This window comes from Rhinopithecus bieti, unplaced genomic scaffold (genome assembly GCF_001698545.2).
Source record: "Rhinopithecus bieti isolate Rb0 unplaced genomic scaffold, ASM169854v2 scaffold_11488, whole genome shotgun sequence".
Lineage (NCBI taxonomy): Eukaryota > Metazoa > Chordata > Mammalia > Primates > Cercopithecidae > Rhinopithecus > Rhinopithecus bieti.
In genome coordinates, this window is record NW_016806879.1 from 1,413,805 (window position 1) to 1,435,449 (window position 21,645).

Consider the following 21,645-nt stretch of genomic DNA (forward strand, 5'->3'; position numbering starts at 1 on the left):
TCTGGGCTGTCGCTGGGTCCTGAGTCTGGCTCTGAGACTCTGTGTCTTCTGCTTCCCTCCTCCCAAGCTGGGACCAGCTGGAGCCACCCACAGCCCACATGGAGCCCCAGCCAAGCTGTGGACAGCCCCCAGGCCTGCCGTTCAAGACTGTGCTGGGTACGGTCAGGCTCTGGGGCCAGCAGCACTGCTCCACAGACCTCCACTAAGGAGCACAAGTGGAGGCAAGGGGTCGGAAGACACCCCCTCTGCATGCCCAGACAGGGATGCAAGGCACAGGGGACATCCCCAACCCAGCGCTGCTGCTGCCTTTCTGCCCTGTGTGACCTTGAGCAGCTCACGCACCCTCTCTGGGTCCACACTCCTCATTTATAAGGAGCTGGTGCTAGCAGGGCCACGGCATACAGTTGTAGTGTTGTGCACTGCACAAATGCACCTGGCTGAGGTGACAAAAGGTGCTGAGAGCTGGCCCAGATGCTGTCTTGCAGGCTGAGGGCCTATGTCAGGCTGCAACATCTGGAGGAAGAGACACCCTTCTCTTCTCGTGCAGGATGTTGGCTCATCAGGGCCTGCGCTCACCTGGGACGCGTAAGGGGCAGCTTGTTCTCTTTCTCACAAACAGGCCGCCCTGCTCTGGTCACCTTGGTTGGGAGGGAGAGTGGCACCAGCCTTTGTGATCAGCCCCCCGCACCGTATCGGTGTCCAGGTGGCCATGCGTCCGAGACTCCTCTTTCTCCTTGCCCTGAGTCTGCTTCCCTCCCCTTCTCTGGCCCACTGGCCCCTCCCCTGGGGTTGTTCCACCCACACTTAACCAAGTACTTTCCCAAACAGCACAGGCCATAAAGGACCCTTTACAGGACAAGAAACTGAGTCGGGAGAAGGAAGTGCCTATCCATTGTGTCACGGTTCTTCAGAGGTTCCAGCTGAGCCCTTCCGACTCCAAATCTGGCCCAGCTCCTCCACCCCTGCACCCACTGCCCCAGCTCACCCCTCCTTTTTCCAGCCACCCTGATAGTGATGTCACACTTCTCTGCTTCAATGCTCTTTATTTCATTAGGAAAGTAGCTGGGCAGGGGTGTCCCCCTGGGGGATCGAGTGGGGGGTACAGACAGTAGCCTGGCTCCTGTCCCGTAGGGTTGACAAACCTGTGGAGGAGAAGCAGAGGCAAAGCCTGAGCAAGGGGCTCAGGGGTATTTCCGTGTGCTTGCCTGGCACAGAAGAGGTTCTGAGAGGCCTCCTGATCTCGCACCCCCCACTCGGAAGTGGGGATCCCCAGGCAGGACTGGCTTAACCCAGGGCTTGGGAGGCAGGGCTGGCCCACAACGGTTGCCCACACACCGGAACAGCTGAGTGTGGGAGTCCTAGCCCCTTACCAAGGGCTCAGGGCTCAGCTGTGTGCCATGAAGCGGCTCCTGTGGGGTGCGTCCCGGTAGAAGGGGTCGGCTGAGGTCAGGGTTCTGCAGGGAGGCAAGAGGAGAGTGTTGGGGGCGTTGGCAGGCTGGGATGGACCTTGTCTTCTCGTCTTCTGCCTGACCCTCCCTGAGAGAGCACAGCCAGGGCTCAGCCAGGGCAGCCAAGCCACAAACATTCTTTGCCGGCCAACTCTGGGCCATTGTTGGTATGAATGTAATTTCTGAGGAATTGAATTGAGCAGAAAGGAGCTGAGTGAGGCGGAACCACAGTCCATTCATCTCTAGATCCGTCCCCCCATCCCCCTCTGGATCCAAACCACTCCAGAGCCCCTCGCTCAGATCCTCCTGCTCCAGCCCACCTGGCCTGGGGTACCGGGGCAGGAGAGGGAAGAGGAGACATCTGAGGGAGGGATCGCTGGATGGAGAGGAGGGAGGAGTCAGTGCTGGCAGGAGAAGGCACACTAGAGCCAGCCAGAGGAGATGGGCCTCTCATAGGAATGAACCGGACTAACAGAACAAGAGAGGAGAGGAGGGGAGAGGCCTGGCGCAGGGCCTGGATGAGGGGTAGGGAGAAGGAACAGAGCTGGGGGGAGTGCCACCTTCCCACATGGGGGTGCAGGTGCCGCAGGCTCTCTGTGGGGTTGGGGGCGGCCTCCATGCAGCTGACCGGCTGGCTGAGGGCGTAGCCTCCCGGTATCTGGGGCTGGATGCCACCTCGAGTCCAGCCTTCCCGGTCTAGACCTTTGGGGATGTTCTCGAAGTACCTGGAGGAGAGGAGGGGTCCTTGGCTGGAATCTGGCCTCTGCCCACCTCTGCAGCCCCTCCTGCCCCTCTCCATCGGCCCTCAGATCACCCAGCCTCCCCGCCTTTGCTCATGCTGTCCTCCTCGTCTGACTCTCCCTAAGCCCACGTCCACTGGGGGAAGCCTTACTCGAAAAGCCTGCCCTCCCCTCTGCCTGATGCTGAAACACTCTTTGGAGTATAAAAGGAGAGTTTCAGTGACGCCCCTGTCCCTGGCCTGCCAGCACCTTGGGGTGGGGACCCCGTCTCATCCACTTCTCTAGGCACTTAACTTTCCTTCCATTTCATTTCCATTTCCTTCCATTTAACTGAGCACAGCCAGGTCCAGAAGGTGCAAAGACAAGTAAGATGGGGGTCCCACCCTTGAACTTATGAAGAGGGGATGCAGATAGATCCATGCAGAAATCGGTGGTAACAGCCCTGGGGCTCTGCGCGCACCAGAAAGCACCAGCAAGCGTGCCTGACAGCCAGAAGGAGCTCAGGACATGACAGGACACGACAGGCTGGAGGGACCCAGCAGAGAGCGCTGGAGCTGGTCTCTGCCAGAGCCACAGGAGGAGATGTTTGCCGAAGAAGGGGTCAGAACATCGTTGCCCCTCACACCCAGACTGAGCCTCTGGCCCTCCCCCCACCTCCGTGGGAACTGGAGCAGCCACTGTGCCGCGAGTCTGCTGTGCGAGGCGGGAGCACTGCTCCTCCCCTCTGAGCCTCAGGGGTCAGGCCAGAGGACAACCAGCGGCCCTTCCAGCTCTTGTTGCTCCTCCAGGCCACCGCCCTCCCCTCTTTTCAGTCTCAGTTCAAATGTCATCTGCTCAAGGCCACCGATTTCAAATCTGACCCGTGCCCACTGCAGCCCTCCCGATCCTTTTCTCCCCGCCCATCACCTAACAGCTCTCACTAACGGACCGCAGCCACATGCATGCCCCCGCCCGTGCTGAGGTCTGAGCTCCGTAGGGCAGGAGCTGCACACACATTCCCAGGGCCTGCAGCAGGCCCTGGCACCCAGTCAGGGCTCACTTAAAGTCTGTTCTATGAATGGATTCTGGGAGGTATCCTGGAGCAGGGGGTGGGCCAGGCGGAGCCTGAGGAGACAGGGAGGTTGCAGGGACACCTTGGAGGACCAGGAGCTGGAGAGGAAGCAGGGTGGACACAGACGACTGATACGTGAGGAAAGCTTGCACTTCCTGGCTCAGAGGAGTTTGTCCTAAAAATGACACTTCCTGGAGCCGGGAAGATCACAAGGTGAGGAGATCGAGACCATCCTGGCTAACACAGTGAAACCCCGTCTCTACTAAAAATACAAAAAAATTAGCCGGGCTTGGTGGCAGGCGCCTGTAGTCCCAGCTACTCGGGAGGCTGAGGCAGGAGAATGGTGTGAACCCCAGAGGCGGAGCTTGCAGTGAGCTGAGATCGTGCCACTGCACCCCAGCCTGGGCAAGAGAGGGAGACTCCATCTCAAAAAAAAAAAAAAAAAGAATTACACTTCCTGGCAGGGCATGGTGGCTCATGCCTCTTATCTCAGCACTTTGGGGAGGCTGAGGCAGGCGGATCACTTGAGGTCAAGAGTTCAAGACCAGCCTGGCCAACACAGCAAAATCCCATCTCTACTAAAAATACAAAAATTAGCTGGGCATGGTGGCACATGCCTGTAACCCCAGCTACTCAGGAGGATCACTTGAAGCCACAAGGCGAAAGTTGCGGTGAGCTGAGATCATGCCATTGCACTCCAGCCTGGGCGACAGAGTGAAACTCCATCTCAAAAAAACAAAAAAGAAGAAGAATTACACTTCCTTTATACCATTCCTATAATGCTCTCCCCACCCAGTCCTGGCCCCAGAAGCCTTCCCCATGGCTCTGGGGCCACCTCCTCCTAGAAGCCCTCCCTGATGCCCAGGACAGTCACTCTTCATCCAGGGAATGCAAAGCACAGAATTTACCTTCTGAGGGAGCTTCAAGCCCACCAACCATTGGCTGGATGGAGTGTCTTAGCAGATGCTGCTGCTCCAGACTCCCTCGCTCTCCCTTGTTCTTTCCATGCCCACCAGCCTGGCCACCAATGCCCTGTACTGCATATCTGTGGGAAAGCTACCCTTGGGATGCTAGAACCTGCTTTGCCTGAGCAAGGAGGCACCTGGGATTTAATGTTGCCTGAGGATAACCTTTAACCAATGACTGATGGATGTAGGGGTATAAATACCCCAGCTCTCTCACCTTTGACTGGGGTGGTTCTGAGTTGTGTGCTTTACACTGTTTTCTAGAGTTTTCCTGGTGGAATAGCTGGCTTAGTAACATGCTCATTATTACTGCCTTCCCTCCCTCATCCCACTTCTCCACTCCCACACGCCTAATAACTGCCTAATAATATGCTTGCACTCCAATCCTTGGCTTAGGGTCTGCTTCTGGGGAACCCACATTCACTCAGTGTTGATCTTCTCCATGAGGCTGTGAGCTCATTATCCCAGTCTCAGTCTGTCTCTCAAATGGTTTCAGCTTTGGACCAGGAAGCGGACCTCACCCTTGGTTGTAGGTGGTCAGGTATCGCTGATCCCTGTCAGGATCACAGGGGCTCCGGACATACATAGGGTTGTTAAGGCTGAACCCTGTGGGCTCCTGCATAAGGGACAGGGGAATTGTCAGGGGACAATAAGGGAATAGACAGGGGAATTGTCAGGTCAGAAGGGGTGGGGCTTTGGGGGTGGAGGTTGGATGTAGCAGGTCTCACCTTTTTCCCCACAGTCTCCCGGCCAAGCAGGGCAACATTTGTCTGTTGCATCCGATGAAGTGGCTGGAACTGCTGGTGGCTCATGCTGCTGGGTTCTGGGCAGGGAGGGGGCACCTGCAGGGGACAGAGCCACCAGAAGGGAGGCTGAGGTGGCCAGGCTGAGGCAGCAGGGATGGAGAGGGGGCAGGCAGAGGCACACACAGCTGTGACCTGTCCCCAGCCCCAGTAACCCTCCCTTCCCCTTCTAGTCAAGTCTATTTCAGACCACACCCCTCGTCTTCCAGCCCCCGGGAAGGCCCAGTCTCTCTTCGCCCTCCACCTGGGGCTCTACCTCCACATCCTCAAATATTCTAATTCTTCCCATTCCTCAATGCCTGACCCAAATGCCACCTCATCCCAGAAATCTCCCTGTCTCCTCCCTCCTCTGAGCGAGGAGCCAAGGCCACTCACTCTGGGGTTCAGAATCCTTTCATTCCCTCGGCTGAAGGCTGTTTCCCGCTTGGAGCCTCTGGCCAACACAGGTAGGAACTCATCTCCCTGGAGGGAGCAAAGCAGCCACTGGCACCAGGATGTGGCTGCTTCCCCCACCACCTTCCAGAGCCATGTTCTAACTGCTCCCTGCCAGGCGGTCCCCAGCCTCCCCCTAGCTCAGCTTACATGCAGGTGAGTCTTGGGGAGGAAGTCAGACTTGGTGACACTCTGGCCTGGGAGGAGGGCCTGGAAAGAGGCCCACAGAGGATGTCAGCTCCCCAGAGGCAGGCTGGGCCCCTGGCAGCTCCCACCCACTCTGCCTCCAGGCCCCTGCTGTGCTGAGCACAGAGAAGAACTCAGCTCAAATGGGCATCATTGAGAAAAGGGAAGTGTTTAGGGAGAAGACAGGGGAAGGCATGACCCTGAATGGGACCAGCAGGCCAGGGCTCTTGTCTGAACTCTGAATGACCTTGGCTACACCTCTTCATCTCTTTGGATCTCAGTCTTTTCATCTATAAAATGGGGGAACTGGACCAAAGCAGTGGTTTTCACCTAAGCTCTTTCATCTTGTGTTTGAACAAAGGGCTCTGCAGCTCACATTCTTTAGGAAAGCTAGGAACCCTGAGACTGGAGGGCGTCAAGCCCCCTAAAGTTCTAGCAGGAGCCCAGCCGACTTACAGGGTCCCCAGGGAGGGCCTGTGAGGGTGGCTGGAAGACAATGGGGCTCTGGCGGGACCGTTTGGTGAAGCTGCTCCCCTCCTTGGCGCCGATCGAGTTCTTCTGCAAGAAATCTGCAAAAGAAATGTCCCATCTGCTGCCAGGCCACCTGGTCCCCACGTGTCCTCCAGAGGCTCAGTGTCCCAGCAGGTGCAGAGGGAGTGGATCCCAAGATCCTGGAGACCTGTGCCATGAGGATTGTGGGTGGCAGGGTGAGGATTCCAGAGTCCAGGCCAGAGGACAGGAGAGGGAGCAGAGGAAGGGCATGCACCAGCCAAGCCGCCCTCCTGAGAGGCCCAACGCACTGAGGTCAGCCTGGGAGAGGCGCTTCCCCCCAGCCACCTGTGCATCCTTCTTTCTTCCACTGGTGCCTTCTTAGTCCTAAGCCAGCTCCAGGGCCCCTGGGGCAGGAAGTAGGGAGGTGGATTGGAAGGGCCTACCTGGCTGGTCTAGAGGCTCCCTGAGATACTTGGAATTGTACTCCGAAGTCATGAAGCGTGGGCCCTGGAACATAGAGGTTGGAAGAATGGTGGCACCAGCCCACCAGGGCCCCAAAGGCATGCGGCGGCAGTGGAGTGGCGCCTCGGTTATCTGTGCTCTGAGGAGGCCTGTGTGGGCCAGTACAGCATCCTGGACACAGGTCTCTCTGGGGTGGGGCATCGCAGGGCCAGGAGTTTCAGTGTAAGAGCACAGTGCCCCGTGACTATGAATACCACGTCACACCCCACACCAGACTCCTGGTAATGAGTGGGGGGCCCAGAGGGACCGAGAACAGGAGGGGCCGTGAGAGAGAGGAAGAAGGCTGGGGAAGAGGATGAGCGTTAAATCGCGAGAAGTCACATTGATGCTGTTTTGGAAATAGCCAATATCAAATCCTTTGTTCTCCCGTCTTGGTTGGCGCCCTGAGCTCACACCGAGCTGGCTTCGTGGATGAATCAGCGCTACACTTTTCTTGAGGTGGGAGGAGGAGGCGGGTGTGGCCCCTCTGCCCCACCCCGAAGACCTTAGCTGGGCTGCCACTCACATATCGGAAGTTCTCCCGCTCCAGCGGGCTCTGGCCCTGCTGCTGGTGGAGCAGGGGCACTTCCCTGGGCTCCAGCCCCGTGATGGCCTGGGGCCCATGCTCCTGGGTGTCAAAATGAACCTTCCGGACCTGGAAGGAAGAAGGTCAATGATAGGTGAGGGGGCAGCAGTCACTACCTGACTCTGCTTCTGCCCTTGACCTTTACAGAGTACAGTATCAGCAGAGCAGCCAGAGGGGGTCCCTTTACAATGAAACCTGTGCTTTCCTCCTCTGCTTAGAGCTCTGCAGCCTTCCTATCACGCTCACAGGGAATTCCACATCCTCCTGGTGGTCCACAAGAACCTGAGTGCCTCACCTTGTTCTAGCTGCTTTTCTCCTTTCTGTTCCCACCTTGGGGCCTTTGCACTTGCTGTTGGCACTGCCTGGACCACTCCTCCCTCAGACAGCTGCATCTGGAGGGGCTGGCCTCCCTCAAGTCTTTGTCCAGTGTCTCCATAGCAAGCTCTTTCCCGACCCTCCTGATTTGCAGTTGCAACTCCTTCACTTCTTATTTATTTATAACAGAGTCTTGCTCTGTTGCCCAGGCTGGAGTGCAGTGGCGTGATCTCAGCTTCCTGCAACCTCTACCTCCCGGATTCAGTCAATTTTTGTGCCTCAGCCTCCCAAGTAGCCGGGACTACAGACGCAAGCCACCACACCCGGCTGATTTTGTTGTATTTTTTTGGTAGAGTTGGGGTTTCACCATGTTGGCCAGGCTGGCCCACCAGCAGTTGGCCTCAAGTGATCCACCCGACTCGGCCTCTCAAAGTGCTGGGATTACAGGTGCGAGCCACTGTGCCTGGCCTTTTTTTTTTTTTTTTTTTTTTTTTTTTTTTTTTTTTTTTTTTTTTTTGAGACCAAGTCTCATTCTATTGCCCAGGCAATCTCAGCCTCACTGCAACCTCTGCCTCCCGAGTTCAAGCGATTCTCCTGCCTCAGCCTCCCAAGTAGCTGGGATTACAGGTGCACCACCACTTCCAGCTAATTTTTGTATTTTTAGCAGAGATGGGGTTTCTCCATATTGGCCAGACTGGTCTTGAACTCCTGACCTCAACTGATCTGCCCGCTTCAGTTTCCCAAAGTGCTGGGATTACAGGTGTGAGCCATAGTGCCTGGCCTGCAATTCCTTCACTTCTCTTCCTCCCTGCTTCTCCCCATTATATTTCCTACCACCCGTCCCACCCCGCACTCTACCAGCTCTTATCATCTTCAAATATGAAGGAGATATTCAGAACATACTGGCGGGATGAATGAATGAGTGCCTATTCTGGTGGTGGTGCTGATGATAAGAAGGGTAGTAATAATGAGGATAGAAATGAAAAAGATGGGGCCAGGCGCCATGGCTCACGCCTGTAATCCCAGCACTTTGGGAGCCTGAGGCAGGCGGATCATGAGATCGGGAGATCGAGACTATCCTGGTGAACACGGTGAAACGCTGTCTCTACTAAAAATACAAAAAATGAGCCGAGTGTGGTGGCGGATGCCTGTAGTCCCAGCTACTGGGGAGGCTGAGGCAGGAGAATCACTTGAACCCAGGAGGCAGAGGTTGCAGTGAGCCGAGATCGTGCCACTGCACTCCAGCCTGGGCAACAGAGTGAGACTCCATCTCACAAAAAAGAAATGAAAAAGATGGGGTGAGGATGTCAATGGTAGGGGACAGTGGTGGCGGTAGGGACGGTGACGGGGCTTGCAGGTGTGGAAGGAAGTGTGAGACTCATCGGAATGGGACAGCGATGGGGATGGAAATGGAGGCGGAGGTAATGGTGGGGCTGGGGCAGGGAATGGAGGTGGTGGGGATGGTGGGGACAAGGATGAGGACAAAGGGGAGAAAGATGAGTGGCCCCCATCCCTACAATGTGGCTGCTGCATGCCCTGTCACCTCCACCTTGACCAACTGTTGGCAGTGCAGCCCTAGCCCCACCGTAGCCTAAGGCTTCCCTCTCCTGGCCCTGGCCCAGCACTGACCTCCTTGGTGGGGTGACCTGCACTGGGCTTCTCCCGCCCGTAGCCTGAGCTGGTCTGGTGCATGCTCCAGGGCAGGGGATGCTTGCCGTCAGGCACCTCCAGGGGGCGGTAACTCTGGCTGGCCACAGACTGGAAATGGTCCTGGGCTTGTTCCCTGAGGGTGAGGAGGAGCTAGAACTCCAGGCCGCCTGCCTCTGTCCACTGCTCAGGAGCTACCTTCCTCCCTGCACCCTCCCACAGATGGCTCAGGGGTCTGCCGTGCCCTGTGTCACCCAGGACCCCCAGCCTAGGCCAGGCAAAGCTCAGGGTCCCCATCCATGGAGCCTGGAGTTGGTCTGATGAGCAGGGCAGGGGCTGGGAAGGAGCCATACAGACCGTACCCCGTGGCCAGGTTGTCTAAGGCCTCCAGACTGGCTTGGCATGAGACCACGGGCCGGAAATTTGATTTGTAGCCGGTGCCTGTGTGACTGCCCACACGGGGCTTGAAATCCTCTCGACCTGCCAGAGGGGCAACGAGGAGACACACCCCAAGGTCAAAAACAGGCAGGGCTTCCCAGGCAGGGCCAGTGTCCTCCGAGGGGCACAGGGGTCACAGTGACAGGGGAGGGCTCAGAGCCACGGGCAGGAGCTTTGCAAGCCTGCCCTTTCAGGACTGTGATGGCAGGAAATGGAGTAGGTGGGCTGTGGACAAGGTCGGTGTGGCAGAATCACAGTGACAGGACTGCAGGGACAGAACTGGAGAAGGGAGCAGCCGGGCCGGGCTCAGGGGACAGACGGATTCAGCGTGACAGGTTGCTCTGCAGTGTGACAGCCAGAGGGGCTGCTCCTCCCTCAGAGAGGGAGTCCTGGGGGAAGCCAATGTCCTGGGGGAAGCTGCTGTGCAAAGGTGCCCTCACCGTAGGCTGTGCAGTAGCTGGTGGCGTAGAATTTCAGGGGGTCCGTGTAGCCCCCCGAACTCATCTTCACATAAGGGGAGACGACCCCCAGGGGGAGTTTCCCCATCATGATGCTGTGGGGCAGGGCCCCGGGGGGCCTAGAAAGGAAGCGCGGGGAGCCTCGTGGGTCCCAAGCCCAGCTCGGAAGCCCCCGGGGCAAAGACCTGCGTCCCCACACAGCTGGCCCCTTCTCCCAGGCCTCTGTCTCTCTGCCCCAGCTCCCACGTCCCTAAACTGAGGACAAAACTGATCATCCACACTTATCCCAAGAGTCCTCGTGTCTCCTCTCACTTTCCCACACCTTCTTATTAACTCTTCCTGTCTCCATTTACCGCGGGGACAGTGAGGTTTAAAGAGATAAAGGATTTGCTCATAATAGGTGGTAGTGCCGGGATTCAGACGTAGGTATTTGACTCCTCGGCCCCCGACCTGAACCTTACATATCCACCTCTCGGAATGAATGAGCCAACAACCCGCTATCTGGGGAATTCTTGGCTCCCACCCAAGAAGTCAGGCTGGGACGCTCACTCTCAGCTCCCGGCTCCTCTCTCTCCCTCAGCTCCCATGGCCTTGCCTGCCTCTGGCCTTGCCTGCCTCCCCTGGGAGTTGGCTCCGCTCTCCCCAAGGCCCAACCGCAGCGGCTCCACCCTCACCTTTCCTCTGCAGAGAGAGGCTCTGAGGTCACAGAGAGGCTGCAGGAGTCAGAGCTCTGCAGAGAAGCCAGCCCTCCTGGAGGTGGCCAAGCAGGAGAAACAATGTGTAGCCTAGCAACTGGTGCCTAGCAACAGCATCCCCAGGCTTCCGAGCCCTTCTAGGGCCAGGGCCCACTGAGGGACTGACCTGGCCAGGAGGGGAGGGTCAGGAGCTGCCCGAGCAAGGCCCTGCCTCCAGGGCTCCAGCCCCAACCTCTGGCCTCCTCCACAGGGCTGGGAAGAGTTGCTGTCTGCATGATATAAAATAAAAGATAATCCCGAACACTCATTCCCATAAAGTACCCACTTCTCGGCAGATACTTTACATCCTCTATCTCTGTCCTCTGAGCAGCTCTTCAGTAGCTATGATTATCCCCATTTTCACTGGGGGAACATGAGGCTTAGACAAGCAAAGTGACTTGACTCCAGAGATCTCGCAATCAGAAAATAGCCAAGTTGAGATTCAAACGTGGGTGGATCTAGATCCCGCTCTTGTGCCTCGTGGTAAATCAATGTTTACTACGTTCCGCTGGAGCCACATCTGTGCTAAGCCCTTTAACACACATTACGTTGTGTACTCCCCCAAACCAACCTCTGAACTGGGCACTATTATTGTAGGGCCAATAAACTGCAGCAGTTAAGAGTGCGGTTCAAATCCGATCTGTCACCTTTGATGAGGTACTTATCCTCTTCACGCCCCCATATCCCCATCTTCACAAGCGATGTGACTGCACCCACCTCACAGGGCTGCTGGCAGATTTAGCAAGAGCATGGATTCAGCACCTGGCAGGTAGTAAATGCTCATTTTTTTTTCTTTTTTAAGAGAGACAGGATCTTATGCTGTCACCTGGGTTGGAGTGCAGAGGCACCATCATAGCTCAGTCCAGCCTCCAACTCCTAAGCTCAAGCAATCCTCTTGCCTCAGACGCTCACGTAGCCGGAACTACAGGTGTGTGTTCCCCCATGCCTGACTTGCTTATTTATTTATTTATTTGTTGTAGAGACAGCATCTTGCTATATTGCTGAGGCTGGTCTTGAATTCCTGGCCTCAAGTGATCCTCCTGCCTCAGCCTCCTGAGTTGCCGGGATTACAGGAAGAAGCCACCACACTCGGCAAATGCTCAATTTGTAAAAACTGCTGTACTTTTAGCCTTATTTTGCAGATAGGAAAGGTGAGGCTCAAGGGCAAATAGCCCAGGCCCCACAGTGGGTGGAGACGGAGCCTGGACTCAAATCTGAGTGTGCAAACTCCACAGTGACAAGTTTCTTCCGTGACAGCCTGTTTGCCTCAAATTGGCTCTCGGGCTTGTAAATGGTGTAACAGTTGGATCTCTGGGTGGGGTAGGATAGCCCTACTTTGTAGCATTTGCCAATTTCTGTGGTGTCAATAGTCCCATCAGGGCTGCTTTCAAACCACCACTACAATTGTCTTTGAACTGGGACGTGGGGAGGCCGCTCAGCACTGTACAGGAGTAGTTCTATCATGCAGACATAATGGGCATAAGTAACCTCGACAGCACAAATAATAGAAAAATGTACTCACATAATTAAGGGGTGATGAATTTTAGGTATGTATTTTTTGTTTTTAATATAATTAAATTGCAGGTTTAAGTTATTTATTTATTTATTTATTTATTTATTTATTTAAGATGGAGTCTTGCTCTGTCTCCCAGGCTGGAGTGCAGTGGCGTGATCTCAGCTCACTGCAACCTCCATCTCCCAGTTCAAGCAATTCTCCTGCCTCGGCCTCCTGAGTAGCTGGGATTACAGGCGCCCGCCACCACGCCCAGCTAATTTTTGTATTTTTAGTAGAGATGTGGTTTCACTACATTGGCCAGGTTGGTCTCAACCTCCTGAGCTCAAGTGATCTGCCTGCCTCAGCCTCCCAAAGTGCTGGGATTACAGGCATGAGCCACAGCACTCAGCCAGTAATTTAATTTTTAACAATGGCAGAGTTAAAAACCAGCTCGCCAATTTCCTGGAATTTTCGCCTTCAGCTCTCCTGGAAGCCGGTAGAGCTGGCTCCAGAGCACCCCTGCTCTCAGGGGAGAGTGAGGTATGAATGAAGGCTGAATAAAGGGAAAGGAGACATCTTTCCTCAGCCAGGAGATGCCCTTGCCGCATTCATCCTGTAGTGACCTGGTCTGCCAGGATGGAGGTTTGCTCAAGTCCTCACCCAGCCCACCATGGGAAGGCAAGCTGAAGCACGTTTGGCACCTACCCTCCAGACTAACGATTCTGTTCAGGGATCACAGGGGGCAAGGACACAGGAGTGAGTGCACACAGCCCTGCCCTCCAGCAAGCTGCTCCCAGTCTACTACAGAGGCTCATGTGAGCTCCACACATGAAGCACAAAGGGTGAGACCACCACAGGTGAGGTGCTCACAGGCTGAAGGGAGAGAGGGGCCCTCCTCTAAGTGTGCCTGGAGAAATGGCTACGAGCAAGAGCTTGGACTCTGAAGCCAGATGGTGTGGGTCCTGTCTCTGCCACTAGATAACTGCAAGACAGTGCATGTTCCTTGTGCCTCTGTTTTCCCTTCTGGAGAATGAATATAATAATGCTAACTACCTGCAGGGTTGTGGCAGGCACGAAGCATTTAGCCCAGTACCTGGCACACGGTAGGTGCCATCTAAGAGTTAGGGAAAGGCCCTGGAGAGAGGTGCCTTTTGAGTACTCACTGCCTTCTAGGCAAACGGTTGGGCCCAAGGGTTATAAACAGGAAATCCACATGGCCCTGGCCTCAGAGAGCCCACAGTTTAGGAAGGATCTCAGATGTGGCAAAAGAAAGCTCACTGTGGGAGCCCGAGTTCAAAACTTGCTTTTGCTGTGTGTGACTCGGAGCTTCCTCTCTTCGAGCCTGTTTCTGTACCTGTAGGCAGGGGTAACCGTGTCTACCTAGCAGGGTCGCTGGTGGATTTGAAATACCCTATGCACAAGAGGTAACACGCCTGCACCAGGCAGAGATAAGGAAGGGCCCTCTACGTGGAGGGCCCGACAACACAAAGGCGGACAGGTGTCCAGCAGGCTGGGAGCCCTGACGGGTGCAGCGTGGCTGGAGCACTGCGTGGGGAGGAGGAGCTCAGCTGGGAGAAGCAGCCCCCAGGTCGGCTGTAGCCAGGTTTTCCTTTTAACAGGTGGAGGGGGCCAGGAGGGGTGGTAGAAAGGTTTGAAATCGTCCCTTAGAGCTTCTCTTAGGAAGGCTCTAGGCTGTAGCCGACCAAGGACCTGGGCAGGAGTTCCGGGGTCGGGGATCAAGGTCTGGCGGTGCTGTCCCATCAGAGCCCCATTTACGTCCCGTCCTCCCGGCGGCCGGTGGGTTTTTTTGCTGTGTGGCGACACCCAGCGGCCGTAACTCGGAACTGCAGGAGATGACGCAGGTGCATCCCTAAGACTGGGGTGTGGGGGCGGGATCCTAGGAGTTGGGGACAGAGCAGCTCCGTCGACCCAGTCACAGCCCACCCCAAGCCTCACTCACCCATCCCTCCAGAACAGAAGGGTTGGGTCCGGGCAAGGAGTGTCCCGGGAGGGCAAGCGCTGGAGCCCGCAGGGAGCAGGAGCCCAGGGGCCCCTCCCCTGGTTGCAGGTGCCAGGTGGCCCAAGAGCAGTGTTACTTTTGGACCTGTCACCTGTGGACCTCAGTCCTTCCATCTACAAAGTGAAGGGACAGACTAAAAGTCCTTCCATATTGGAAAATCTAGGCCCACCTCATCCCGCTCCCTTCCATACCCGTCCCCATTTATTCAGCACTTCGTTGTGCCAGAGCTGAGCTACGAATCACCTCATCGCTTTTCACTCCCAGCCCTATGTGGGAACTACTGTAATCGTGCCCATTTTACATGTGAGGAAGCTGCCTGAGGCCTCGCAGACAGGGAGCGGTGGAGCTGGGATCCAAACTCAGCTTTGAACCTGGAATCTATGCCCTGCCCTCTGGAACACACCAGCAAATTCTCCAGAAAGCGCTGGGACCGTAGCACTGGGTTTTTCCAAAGGGATGATTTTCCAAAGAGATGGACTGCCCTGGCCAGATGGGCAACTGCCTCCTACTTTCTGGCTCACTCCTAGGCAGTAAGATTCCCGTTTCCGGCCGGGCATGGTGGCTCACACCTGTAATTCCAGCACTTTGGGAGGCCAAAGCAGGCAGATCACCTGAGGTCAGGAGTTCGAGACCAGCCTGGCCAACATGGTGAAACCCTGTCTCTACTAAATATACAGAAATTAGCAAGGCATGGTGGCAGGTGCCTGTAATCCCAGCTACTCGGGAGGCTAAGGCAGGGAGAACTCCTTGAACGTGGGAGTTAGAGGTTGCGGTGAGCTGAGATCGTGCCACTGCACTCCAGCCTGGGTGACAGAGCAAGACTCCATTTCAGAAAAAAAAAAAAAAAAACGATTCCCCTGTTTCCCTATAGGAAGGAAGAGGCTAGAGATACACTAGGTTAGCAGAGAGGACCCAGTGAAAGGACATGCTGGGTCTCGGCCCATAGAGCTCCTTGGCTGAGATCAGTGGGGTAGGCGCTCACAGGCTTCCGAGGCCAGAGCACACCACCGCTGAAAGCGCTGAGCGGAGACAGACATCTGCACTCTGTGCTGGGCCGTGTGGGCTGTAGTTCCCCAAAGGAGGATTAACTCAAGTGAATAAGCCACACACCACCAAGTATGTGTCATTTTGCTTTGGTTGACGTGGGTCTTTATGGCTGCCCTCAGAGGGAAGCCAGGGCTCTTGTAGGGAAGAGACAGGTTGGCATACTTCAGCTTAATGGATAGAAAAGTCTCCTAACACACTAAATAATCCAACAGGGGAACAGGCTGCCCTGGGGGGAGTGAGTTCCCCATCCCAGAGGCATGCAAGCAGCTTGACAGGATGACAATAATAGCAAACTTTCACTGGTTTATTAGGTATCAGGGACTGTTTCTAAGCACTTCCCATGATTAGCACAATTAAACTTCACCGCATTCCTACCTAGTGGGTGGTATCAGCTCCTCCGTTTTATAGATGAAGAAACCCGGACACAGAGAGGCTGCGTAACTTGTCACAAGTCACACGGCTAGTAAGGGGAAAAGCCATTATTTGAACCCAGACATCCTGGCTTCAAAGGTCATGCTGGTGACCACTTTGATATTGCCTCAAAGGTTAAGCTACAGGTTCTCTATTTTCAAAATTTGACTTCCAATGACTTTTAAATCTCTTTTAAACCTGATTACCTCTATAAAGAAAAAAATTAAAAGCAAAGATTAAAAAAAAGTTTTTATAGAGACAGGATCTTGCTTTGTTGCCCAGGCTGGTCTCAAACTCCTGGCTTCAAGGGATCCTCCTGCCTCGGCCTCCCAAAGTACTGGGATTACAGGTGTGAGCCACCATGCTAGGCCTAAAAATCCTTTTAAAGAGTTCATCCCTCTCATGTTCCTTAGTTTGTGCTGGGCACTGCTGGGTGAAAAATTCAGAGAAGAAAGGTTTGACATTATTTGAATCAGCTAAGATGATTGAGAAATGGGAAACAGATCCCTGGGATACAGCTGAAGGCACTAAGCCCTCCCAGCCCAGGAGGCTGGGGGTGGCAGGGAGAGGGTAATTATACTCCTACTTTCAAAATTCCCATGCTGGAGGCTGGGACAAACCGAGAGTAATGTTTCTTGGCTTCAGGTGAGTTGAGGTTACATCCCTGCCCCTTTCTGAGCCTCTTCTAAGCTTGAGTTTGAGGTCTGGCTCTGGCACAAATAGTGCTATGTGACCCTTCTTAATTAACTGCCTCCCTCTGATCCTGTTGCCTGTGAAGAGGGGGTGGAGCCAGAATAGGAGGTTTGGTTTGCTTTAGTTTGAGAAGTGTTGTTTGTTTGGCCTGGAGGACTTGGAGCTCTATCTTCATATACTCAAGTGACGGCTGGCTCCACGTCTCTTCCCCCTGGTCCCCTCACCTCCCATCTGTGAAATAGCAGGACCCCAGCCTACCCCTTCCAAGGTCCTTCCCCTCTGCCTTATTACAGCGGGGCATGGAGGGGAGTCGGCCTCATGCCAACCCACACTCAGCCTGGCCTCTAGGCTGGCTGGACCTGCACAGGGAGTTTCTCCCAAGCCAGACTCCGAGGTGCCCACAAAGGACACAAGAGCTCACTGAACGCCTCATTCGGCCCACCAGAGTACTGTTTCCCAACCCAGATTCTTCTGAGCCCACCAACAAAGCTCACGCAGGTGAGATGCCTCAAGCTCAGCTGCTCCAACTGACCCTTTCAGGCAGGCAGTTTGAAGCTGGGATGCACCATAAGGGGATCATGACAGAGAAGAGCTGACCGGGAGGACACCAAGCCCATGAGGCCCTGTCTTCCCTGTGATGGGGAAGAGCAGGGAGCCCTGGATTCGTGCGACCACCTTTCCATCTAGTGCTGGGGGTGGGGGCTGCCCTGCTTCATGGGCTCAGCTGTGTGAGCACCAAGGAGTGACGGGTGACGTAATGACCATGGGTGTGCAGGTTGGGTTCAGGGAGTGGCCCGCTGGCAGGCCTCACTGTCATCAGTTTTGCCCATCTCCAGTTTCTCTGCTCTGTGACTTGCAGTGCTTAAGGCAGGAGAGCTGCCCAGGCTGGGGCCCCCCTTCCGAAAGTGCTTTGGGGGTTCTATTCACTGAGCTGTGTCATTACCAGGAACTGAAATAGCCCACGTCTAATGGCTAAGTCCCATCTCTCTCTCTTTCGTAAAAGGAAATGATTCCCCTGATGACTGGATTGCTTTCCCTCCCAGCCTCCCAAAATGATTCCCCTGATGACTGGATTGCTTTCCCTCCCAGCCTCCCACAGTCCTGGCCTCACTTGTGGTTCATTTCTCCCCTTGGTGGGCATTTCCTGGAAGATTCTATCCTGTGTATCTGATGGCTGTTCTGTTCCTGCCTGTTCTGTTCTTCTACTGTCTCCTCTGGGTGAACTTGTTGATCTCACACAAGGTTTAAAAATTCATGACTCCCGGGGAAGACGAAATGAGATGGAGCAGAAAATAAGAAGCCATTCCCAATCCTCAGATGGAATGAAGATATTCTTGGCAGAGATGAGCAAGAAACCAGGACAGGGGTCAAGGGGGTAGGTTTCCAGTGCACAGAGATCTGGTTCAGTTCTGCAGCCCCGCCTTTATGAGGTATGTGCCCTTGGACAACTTCCTTAACTTCTCTGAGCCTGTTTCCTTGGCTGTATGATGAGGTCACAGTAGAACTTTAAGAGACTTAGGGCTTGGAATACAGAAAAGACAATATTTACATGCTTAGCACACAGCCTGGCATAGAGAAAGCACTCAAGAAATGTTTATGATTATCATTGCATTTTCCTGCCTTCCTTGCAGTTAGATAAGGGCCACATGGCTGGTTCTGTGGGTGGAATTGAGCAGTGCCACTCCCAGTCTGAGTAGTTAGGGGTGGGTGTCAGTTTTCCATTCTCTGTGGGTAGAAATCACACTTGGGATGGAAGAACCAAAAGATGGAAGCAGGCTGGATCTCTGAGTCACCGCATGGAGTCAGCTGCCCTGGAGCTACTTTTTCTGCAGCGCACTGGGATGTGATAGAGAGATAAACCTTGCTGTTTTAAGCCTCTGAGCTTCGGGGTTTTTTTGTTACTGCAGCATAAGCAAAGAAATGAAGATCTGAGAACTTCTTAGGAAATAAATTAGGATGTGATTCTGTATTAGTCAGCATTCTCCAGCAAAACAGAATGTGCACACACACACACATATCCGAGAGACACAGAGAGACATATTTATTATATGGAATTGGCTCTGGCTGGGCCAGTGACGCCTGTAATCCCAGCACTTTGGGAGGCTGAAGTGGAGGGTTGCTTGAGCTCCGGATTTCAAGACCAGCCTGAGCAACACAGTGAGACTCCGTCTCTACAAGAAAAAAATTGTTTTTAATTAGCTGGGCATGGTAGCGTGTGCCTGTAGTCCCAGCTACTTGGGAGGCTGAGGGGGGAGGATCACTCGGGCCCTGGAGGTTGAGGCTGCAGTGAGCCATAATTGTGCCATGGCACTCCAGCCTGGGCAACAGAGCAAGACCCCATCTCAAAAAAAAAAGGAATTGGCCCACGTGATTATGAAGGCTGGCAAGTCCCAAGATCTTCAGGATGAGTTGGTTGGCAAGCTGACGACCCAAGAGAGCTGATGGCTTAGTTCCAGTGTAAGTCCAAAGGCCTGAGAACTGAGAGAGCTGATGTGGTTCTTGTCTCAAGGCCAGCAGGCTTGAGACTCAGGAAGAGCCAATGTTCCCAGGCCAGTCTGAAGGCAGGATAAAAGCCCATGTCTCAGTTTGAAGCCAGCCAGGCAGAAAGAATTTCCTTTCACTGGGGAAAGTGTCTTTTTGTTGTATTCAAACCTTGAGCTGATTACATGAAGCCCACCCCCGTTAGGGGGACAGACTGCTTTACTCAGTCTACCAATTTAACTGTCAATTTCATCCAAAAACATCCTCACAGAAACACCCAGAAGAATACATATCCTCGATCACATATCCAGGTACCCAGTCACCCAGACAAATTGAGACATAAATTAACTGTCACATTCTGGCATATGAAACTCACTGGAAGCAGACAGATGAGAGGCCTACTGAAATTTTGAGAAAACAGTAATGCCCAAAAAACCATGACCTTTTTTTTTTTTTTAGAGAAAGGGTCTTGCTCTGTCACCCAGGCTGGAGTGCAGTGGCGCAATCATAGCTCACTGTGGCCTCAACCTCCTGGACTCAAGAGATGCTCCTGCCTCAGCCTCCCAAGTCGTTGGAACTACAGGCATGAGCCACCGCCCCGGCCATGAGCCTGGTCTTTAAAAAGATGGTGACTGTTTGAAACTTAAAACTTCCATGGGCAGGAAGTGGGTCGAGATATCCACACGACCCTCAAGGAGGGCGGAACACACAATCCCTGCTTCAGATATGATTAAGGAAGGTAAGGTAGGGGAAAAAGAGCCTCAAATGAGGGAGCCAAGTGGCCCTGAGAGCAGTAATGAAGGTAGTTCCTTCCAGAAACTTCCCTGCCCCTCCACAAGGTCTGCCCAGCAGGCCCCAGCTCCCACTTCCCGGGGTATCTTTACTGTGGTTATCCTGCCCCTGCCCCTGCCCCTACTCCACCTTTGTGTATGGCATGGGGGTGGGGAGGGGGAAGCAGGTAACTTGCCTTTTTTTTTTGATCTAGAGTCTCGTTCTGTCACCAAGACTGGAATGCAGTGGCACAATCTCGGCTCACTGCAACCTCCACCTCCCAGGCTCAAGTGATTCTTGCGCCTCAGCCTCGCAAGTAGCTGGGATTACAGGTGTGCACCACCACACCTGGCTAAATTTTATATTTTTTAGCAGAGATGGGGTTTCTCCATGTTGGTCAGGCCAGTCTCAAACTCCTGTCCTCAAGTGATCCACCTACCTTGGACTCCCAAAGTGCTGGGATTACAGGTGTGAGCCACTGTGCCCAACAGGTAACTTTTTAAATTTATTTTTATTTGTTGAGACGGAGTCTCACTCTGTCACCCAGGCTGGAGTGCAGTGGCAATCTTGGCTCACTGCAACATCTGCTTCCTGGGTTCAAGCGATTCTCCTGCCTCAGCCTCCTGAGTAGCTGGGATTACAGGCATGCACCACCACACCTGGCCAATTTTTTTTGTATATTTACTAGAGACATGGCTTCATTGTGTTGGCCAGGCTGGTCTTGAACTCCTGACCTTAGGTGATCCACCGCCTTGGCCTCCCAAAGTGCTGGGATTACAGGCATAAGCCACTGTGCCTGGCCCCCAACAGGTAACTTTTTAAAATTCCTACATCTCTGGACCAAAAAGGGCCACCTCTAGACCTCATAAAGAGACCCCAGGGCAGCCCATGAGACCCTGGCTGGAGGCAGGAGCTGCGCATCACTCTGGGTTTTCTCTCTTGGAAAGGGATTTCATTTTGTTTGTGGTGTGTAGGAAGAAGAGCGAATCCAACGCGGTACAAGGAAACCAGCAGAACAGACTGTGGTAGAGACTAAGGCTCAGCCAGATCTGCTTCTCTTCTCCTTCCTGGGTACCAGGGAGAACCACACCTGCCAGGCTCCTTGCAGTTCCACAGGAACATGTGACTGGCTGTGGCCCAAGGGCTCTGAGAAGTGTCACGTGTTGCTTCCGAGTTGCAAGCAAATGTGAGTTACCCGCACTTTCTCATTCCCTTTAGTAGCAACCGTGGAGACCACATGTTGAGATTGCAGAGCCTGGATCCCTGGGCCGCCGCAGAAAGGAGCTGTCCTGAACAGCTGCCCGATTCACACTGGACTTGGCACAAATGCAAAATAAGCCTTGCGCTGTTAAGTCGCTGAGATTTGGGGGTTTATTTATCATCAGAGTCTAGCCTAACGTGACTAGTACACCTTTCTATTAGAAAGATAGTGGCTAACTATATCATGCATAGGAGGGAGAGGAAACATCTAGAGAGGATGGTAAGTATGGGGTTTTAAGAGAATCTTGTGGCTGGGTGCAGTGGCTCAGGCCTATAATCCCAGCAATTTGGGAGGCTGAGGTGGGAGAACTGCTTGAGGCCAGGAGTTGGAGATCAACCTGGCCAACATAGCAAGACCCTGTCTCAAATTTAAAATTTTAAAAAGTTAATAATAATAATTTTTTAAAAGCCCAGGCATGGTGGCTCACGCCTATAATCCCAGCACTTTGGGAGGCCCAGGCGGGTGGATCACGAGGTCAGGAGTTCAAGACCAACCTGGCCAACACGGTGAAAGCCCGTCTCTACTAAAAATACAAAAATTAGCCAGGCGTGGTGGCAGGCGCCTGTTATCCCAGCTACTCAGGAGGTTGAGGCAGGAGAATCGCTTGGACCCGGGGGACAGAGGTTGCAGTGAGCCGAGATAGCGCCACTGCACTCCAGGCTGGGTGACA

At 54.1% G+C, this 21,645-nt stretch overlaps 1 protein-coding gene across 9 annotated transcripts; it reads right to left on the minus strand.

Annotated features, from left to right (window-relative positions):
* Nucleotides 1-1,026: 1,026 nt before the first annotated feature.
* Nucleotides 1,027-10,846, minus strand: SAXO4 (stabilizer of axonemal microtubules 4). Of its 9 annotated transcripts, XM_017878439.1 has the most exons (14): nucleotides 10,737-10,846; nucleotides 10,045-10,181; nucleotides 9,529-9,646; nucleotides 9,149-9,302; nucleotides 7,145-7,273; nucleotides 6,561-6,624; nucleotides 6,082-6,194; nucleotides 5,590-5,649; nucleotides 5,383-5,469; nucleotides 4,933-5,046; nucleotides 4,726-4,820; nucleotides 2,009-2,173; nucleotides 1,371-1,454; nucleotides 1,027-1,142 (listed from the first exon to the last, which is right to left on the minus strand). In XM_017878439.1, the coding sequence occupies exons 2-13, from the start codon at nucleotides 10,151-10,153 to the stop codon at nucleotides 1,385-1,387; spliced, it is 1,278 nt and encodes a 425-aa protein (XP_017733928.1). In that variant the 5' UTR covers nucleotides 10,154-10,181; nucleotides 10,737-10,846; the 3' UTR covers nucleotides 1,027-1,142; nucleotides 1,371-1,384. The 9 variants fall into 9 exon arrangements, with proteins under 9 accessions (XP_017733928.1, XP_017733931.1, XP_017733932.1 ...); XM_017878442.1 differs by lacking the exon at nucleotides 5,590-5,649; XM_017878443.1 differs by lacking the exons at nucleotides 2,009-2,173; nucleotides 10,737-10,846 and adding an exon at nucleotides 10,612-10,730.
* Nucleotides 10,847-21,645: the final 10,799 nt, after the last annotated feature.

What these genes read in the sequence shown, in the direction of transcription:
- SAXO4 (XM_017878435.1), bottom strand. Translation starts at nt 10,153, where the DNA reads ATGATGGGGAAACTCCCCCTGGGGGTCGTCTCCCCTTATGTGAAGATG. An exon ending in CAGCTACTGCACAGCCTACG is followed by an intron (nt 9,647 to 10,044) that starts GTGAGGGCACCT and finishes CCCCTCTGGCAG; the next exon opens with GTCGAGAGGATTTCAAGCCC. An exon ending in TTAGACAACCTGGCCACGGG is followed by an intron (nt 9,303 to 9,528) that starts GTACGGTCTGTA and finishes CCTCACCCTCAG; the next exon opens with GGAACAAGCCCAGGACCATT.